This window comes from Fragaria vesca, linkage group LG3, assembly GCF_000184155.1.
Source record: "Fragaria vesca subsp. vesca linkage group LG3, FraVesHawaii_1.0, whole genome shotgun sequence".
NCBI classification, from domain to species: Eukaryota; Viridiplantae; Streptophyta; class Magnoliopsida; order Rosales; family Rosaceae; genus Fragaria; species Fragaria vesca.
This window is the reverse complement of record NC_020493.1, coordinates 17,811,809-17,817,749: the sequence shown is the minus strand read 5'-3', so window position 1 is coordinate 17,817,749 and position 5,941 is coordinate 17,811,809. Positions and strand designations below refer to the sequence as shown.

General features: G+C 35.6%; 1 protein-coding gene and 1 non-coding gene across 2 annotated transcripts; one reads left to right on the top strand and one right to left on the bottom strand.

The window, feature by feature from the left end:
• Positions 1 to 2,072, top strand: LOC101292491. The gene is made up of 2 exons (XR_184256.1): positions 1 to 696; positions 874 to 2,072. It is a non-coding gene; the product is annotated as an uncharacterized LOC101292491 (transcript).
• Positions 2,073 to 2,765: 693 nt separating this feature from the next.
• LOC101292197 (carbonic anhydrase, chloroplastic-like) lies at positions 2,766 to 5,941 on the bottom strand. The gene is made up of 9 exons (XM_004294523.1): positions 5,868 to 5,941; positions 5,123 to 5,209; positions 4,665 to 4,778; positions 4,474 to 4,522; positions 4,173 to 4,289; positions 4,021 to 4,074; positions 3,833 to 3,918; positions 3,599 to 3,704; positions 2,766 to 3,485 (listed from the first exon to the last, which is right to left on the bottom strand). Exons 2-9 carry the CDS (start codon positions 5,188 to 5,190, stop codon positions 3,324 to 3,326), a joined length of 756 nt encoding a protein of 251 aa, XP_004294571.1. The 5' UTR covers positions 5,191 to 5,209; positions 5,868 to 5,941; the 3' UTR covers positions 2,766 to 3,323.

Sequence of the window (5,941 nt, the reverse complement as noted above, 5' to 3'; positions counted from 1 at the left end):
AAAACGTCATCACATAACTTAAAACTTCTTAAAAGACATGATTTACAATATAAACATCCTTATTACATCATAAGGGTCTCAACGACAATTTACTTATATTAATAACATTTTACTTGTATAACAACACATCTTTTATTTTATTGGTATACATAATTGTCTAACTTGTAAGATGAAATTTGACTGACTTTGTATTTCTGTTTTTCTTTTTTTAAAGAAAATCAATTTGGCTTGCCATCCCCGATGCGTTTTCTCTCTGCAACTCATCTTCCCCAATTCTATCAAAGGAAAAAACTCATCTCCCCAGTTTTCTTCATTTATCCTCTGCAAATTCAACCCCTAAAACTTCAATTTTCTCTTCCCCAAAAGACTCCAGCCGCGCGTCTCTCTCCAATCCCCAGCTTCAAATCTTGAGGTAAAACTGACCCACCCTGCCACCAAAAACCTCATTGCCTGAGCACAACTCATCATCTCCACCAACGTCGTTGCCATGGTTGTCCTCACTAAACTCACATCCGCCTGCACGCCTTCCGATGTAGACTTCAACCACTAGAATTACCAAAGCGCTTTCTCTCCTCTACAATCTCGGTCAAAGTTCGACACATCGCCCTTTATCATCAGCGTCGCCGGTGCCGACGATAAGTTTCGCCGCCAACAATATGTGCCTTTCCGCTGTCACCCACCGATGAAGGTTACCGGGTTAGTTATTGATTCCTTCCTCCTCTTCTGATTGTTTGGGTTTCTTGATTTCAGGGGTTTAAGTTTCTTTCTGGGTTCTTATATTGATAAATGGATATTGCAAACATAAAAAGATTGATCATGAACATCAAAGTTGATGAAAATTTAAAAACTAGTGTTCATTTGTTGATGTGGCAGATAAACTTGTCCTATTCTTCGGTCACAGATGTAGGGCTGTTATCTCTCGCAAACATCAACCGCCTTCAGAACATGACTATTTTGCACTTGACAGGATTGAGTCCAAAATTGTTAATCCTCATTGCTGATCAATTATATTTGCTATAGTTGTTTGGTAAAAATTATGTTTAGTACCTCACACAAAACATGGAACACTGATCAAAGGCTTTTTAATTATATCATCAAAATCAAAAGGCTTGAAGCCAATTTGGAATATGCATTACATAGCTAAACTGTACTACTAACAAAAAAGGAACAATCACAGACTAATACTGCTGGAGCTGCCTGGAGGGAATGCTCAAGTGATGAGGCACTTAAGTGAAGGGATCACCAAATTTTGAGTTAAAGGAATGCTTCTCTTCCATCTTCACTAGATTTTGGATTCAAGCCATCCAATTCAAATTTTCACAACCTGCATACTCTGACTTATTGAAGTGATTGAAGAGCTTCTTTATCTCCATCTTTGATAGAATCTACATCAAACTATGAGTTAGCAGTAACCAAGTAGACTATATGTAAATAGACAAAATTTCACACTAGTGTTTTTCACCAGTAAAAGGAAATAACTCAAGTGATGCTATAACAAAAACAGCACCTAAGCAAACTAAAAACAACCCAGCAAGTTTTGAAACTAAATAATCAGTACTTCATTACGTAATTGCCATGTTAAACATTTTAACTTCAGCAAACAGAAGTGAAACTAAATATTGTATTTGAGATAGCTGCACCCACACAATCCACATATGTATTTGAGAACAATAAAGTGTTATGAAGTGAGTGACTCATTTACTCCACGAGTGTTATGAGGTACCATATATACAATTTCTATGGACAGTACTTCATGCTGAAATGACACTAACACTAACAAATAAACAAAAGGGTAATGATTGGCTACACAAGTAAATAAAAAAAAACGTAGAGCTTGTTTACTTATGTCCTTGTTAATTTTAGTGGATACCTCCATTTGTCTATTCCAGTACATTTTTGCAGAACTGACCAAACACAGATTTGCATAACAAGCTACACAAGTAAATAAAACCACTCAAATGGCTTTCATAGTTAACAGGTATGAAGATAGATCTAGCTAGAGAATTGTCAAGCAATTGCCTTGAGTTTTACAAGGAAACAACTCCCTAGTCAATTGCTTTGAGTCAATAATCTTCAAACTGAATCTAAGACGACATTAACTAATATTTTCCCTGTCTACATCTAAACAAAAGAACAACAGAACCCACCAAAACATGGATAAGAGCATATGAAGTTCTTACCTTATACTCCGTAGTCTGTACCCAAAGGATGACAGACGGATCCAATTACAGATAAGAGTACTGGCTGGCATACGTCGTTTTGATACAAGAAATTGATATATAATCATATCTGATTATAGTCTCCTTCAAATCTTTGCCAATAAAACAAAAAGGTATAAAAATCAAAACCCTAAACCGATGAAAACTAAAACTAATACGAAACAAACAAAAACGAGGAGGTTGTAAAATCCTGGTCGGGAAAGAAGAGAAACTTACCTACTCGCTAGAAGACCAACCTCTTTCTCCTTCCTCTCCTTTTCTCTTCCTTTACTTTAGGTTTTATCTTAGCAAATCGGTAGAGGAACGAAACAGAACAGACTTCTTAATCGATCTGTTTCTAATAAGCTAGGTTTTCTAAATTCTGTTTTTATTTTTGATTATATTTTTCATATATAAGATTTAAAATTACATGCTACCTGGTAAACAAGTTACCAATATTGAATAATGTAAGCTGTTAGATATATTCAAAGTTTTATTATATCCAACGGTCAAGAATATTCAAAGGAGTTGATGCATAGCCCTAGAATTTTCCAATTAATTAAGGAGATATTGGCCAAATGCATCATTTTCTTTCAAAGCATCTTAATTCAATTATGATCCACTACACATTTGTATATTGGAATTAATCTAACATGACATGAGAATGGCTAGCTAATGTGACTTTATTATACGGAAGTTTCCAATTCGACAGAGAATGGTTTCTGTCGTTAATCATGGATAATAATTAGGATCAAAATTGTATATATATACTTCATTTTCAAAGTCAGAAAGCCCTTTGTATAATACGATTAGTCTGCGTTTTAACATTGCATTGAGTGAAGTGGTTGTGAATTAATGTTGTCGATCGTAAACAACAGAGGAACTCACAACTCAGGAAAGCGGAGTACAAATAAAGAAGAAATGACAGAATTCAAGAAATATAAATTGAACAAGCTAGCTAGCGGAGTACATATAAAGAAGAAATGACAGAATACAATAAGAAAAATCAAAACAGAACAATGCAGCAACATTATACAGGCATTGTGACAAAACGCAGCACTTGGAGTTCGATCTTCTCTTCTATCTTTATTTGCGGTCACTTATTCAGACTTGCAAATTGAGCAACTAAGGTACTGTAAGGACATCGTCGGAACCATGCTCCCAGAGCTCAAAACTTCCATTGATAAAGTCATAGTAAGCACCCCGAAGTGCTAGTTTCTTCTCCGTGTATGCCTCTTGGACGAAGGGATAGGTAAGTAGATTTGCCAATGAGAAATTTACTGCTTCCTGCATAAAAAAATTATCGAAGACGATTTAAGCCGAGTGAAATTTAGTATTTTTACCAATTACATCAAAACAAAAGTATAAGAAAGTTGTGGGAGCTCAGATTGATTATCTACCCTTGCACAACGTTCACATTGTTCCGAGAAATCAGCATCGCCAGCTTCGGCAATAACCTTTGCCTTGACAGTTTCAGCCATTTTAACCCAATCGTCTATAAAGACCCTGCAAGTTTCAATAATGTAGAGACAAAATTTATATATCATTTGCAAGCTATATATTATTGATGACTTTTGTTCACCAGTGCTTCGTACAATTAAGCTAAACGTTCTGCAAGTTAAAAGCATTCTTACAATGGATCAGAACCATCCTCAGGATAAGACATTAGCCTCTTTATTCCCCCGCAAGTACTGTGTCCAACCACCAAAATGTTTTCTACCTATAAAAACTTATTCTTACAATTAGCTAGCCTTCATATATAAGCAGTAGTTAAGAGGAATTATAGAATTAGTAAGTAGATAAATTTGCAATGTTCACGTACCCCGAGTTCTTCAACAGCATACTCAATGGTTGCTCCAGTTCCTGTGTACTTCACCTGTGAATGAGATAATTACCAGATCACAAACTATGGAATTAGATTTCCAATTTTATTTAAGAAAAGGAGTAATACAATTTAGTAAGACTAGTTTGTACCTGGTCGTAAGCAGGAACCATGTTAGCTATGTTGCGAACCAGAAAGGCTTCTCCAGGTTGGCAATGAAGAACATGCGAGGGACTCACTCGGGAATCCGAACACGCAAATACCAAAAACTGCATCAGTTATATTGGAGATTAATCAAAACTAGCAACAGTTTTTTATTTTCTTTTGATCGCAGAAATGGGTGGAAAACTTTATTCATATCAACAACAAATAAATACACAGGATTACTGGATAGGCAAAAAATGGCCGGCAATCCACATCTTAATATAAAACATGATTAGAGCTATTGCGTACCTTGGGGCTTTGTCCCAGGGCAAGCTCAGCGAACAGGTCTGGATTTTTGCTGCGAGATCAGCCACAATAGAATATTATTAGAAGGAAAACGAAAATGAATATCTGAACAATGTTATTTGATCTTCTTTCTTTGTCAGACAAAAAGAAAATTAGATATAACTCAAAATAATATAGATCATCGAATATATTACTCGTAATAGTTGGTCTTGAAGTGCTTGAACCCGTGTATAATTGTTTTAACTGGATTAAATTTCTGGTTCTCAGTTTCGGTAGCATCCACATCGACCTGGCTTTCCTCCTCGGTACTGCAACCATAAGTTCATCGATCACAGAAGTTCATCATTCCATGCATATAGTTAAGCTAGAGATTTTACAATTGCCAACGAATGCAACAATAAGATAGCTTCAAAAAATGACTACAGAAGGATTCATGTGAAACCACAGGGAGAAAGATAGAGATGGCATGGCGACTTCATTAATTACATGCATAATCGGTGTATCTAACCTAAGAAAGTTTACATCTTGACTTTACTTTTTACCGTCTTTTCGGTCATGGCCGGAAACGTATATATCCAGTCATTTTAGTTAACTGATACAGCAGATCAAAGTCCTAAGATTATGCGCGTAACTAATGAGAAGGAAAATTAACCTGGTCACATCAGTAGTCTTGAGGAGATCTTCAGTACTGGTCAGAAGGTCAGATACCAAGCTAGTCATCTTGCCTAGTTAAATTTATCTGCAAAATTGAAAAGAACGACGAATGTAGTGTCTGATTTCAATTTCACAAGAGCACCGAGAAAAGAGTCTCCCGAGAAAATCCATCCATTAGAGCATCTCCAACAGCTTCCTCAAAATTTCTCTAAAATAGGGAAGCAAAAGCTAAATTCTCCAAAAAAATTATGATCAAAATCCAGTAGTTTCTCTATTTTGGAGATTTCGGCATTTAATACAACAATAAAATATAATATATCATCATGAATTATAACAAAAAAACATTATATATTTCATTGTAACAATAAACTACCAAATCAAATATTTTATTGTTATTTTAAATTTGTTGGAGTACGTGAAGAATTTAATTTTGGGGAAGGAAGGCTTTGCTGCAAATTTGGGGAATGAAGGCTTCTTTTTTTTCTTCATCCCCATTTTGGGGAATGGGATGGGGAAGCTGTTGGACCTAAAAAGAGCTCTATATTCCCCAAAATTAAGAAGTTCAAGAAAATGAAAAAGCTGTTAGAAATGCTCTTACATATGGCTACTACTATAAAACTTCAGAAGGGTGCATGCAGTAACATAAGCAGATTGAAGTGCAAGTATGTACTCATGTCATCATGATAATTAACATAATGTGAGCATAGCACGAAACATTTCCAATATCAATAACCTGTACCTACGTTTTGGATGCGAAAACTCTTCGAACTTAAAAGGTCGGAGCTTCTGAATGTGCAGTACTACAAGCTCTAAGCAC

Coding starts and splice junctions, on each gene's coding strand:
- LOC101292197 (XM_004294523.1), bottom strand. CDS start 5,190: ATGACTAGCTTGGTATCTGACCTTCTGACCAGTACTGAAGATCTCCTC. Junction 4,779..5,122: donor AAGACTACTGATGTGACCAG/GTTAATTTTCCT, acceptor TTATGGTTGCAG/TACCGAGGAGGAAAGCCAGG. Junction 3,486..3,598: donor AATGTGAACGTTGTGCAAGG/GTAGATAATCAA, acceptor TTTTTTATGCAG/GAAGCAGTAAATTTCTCATT.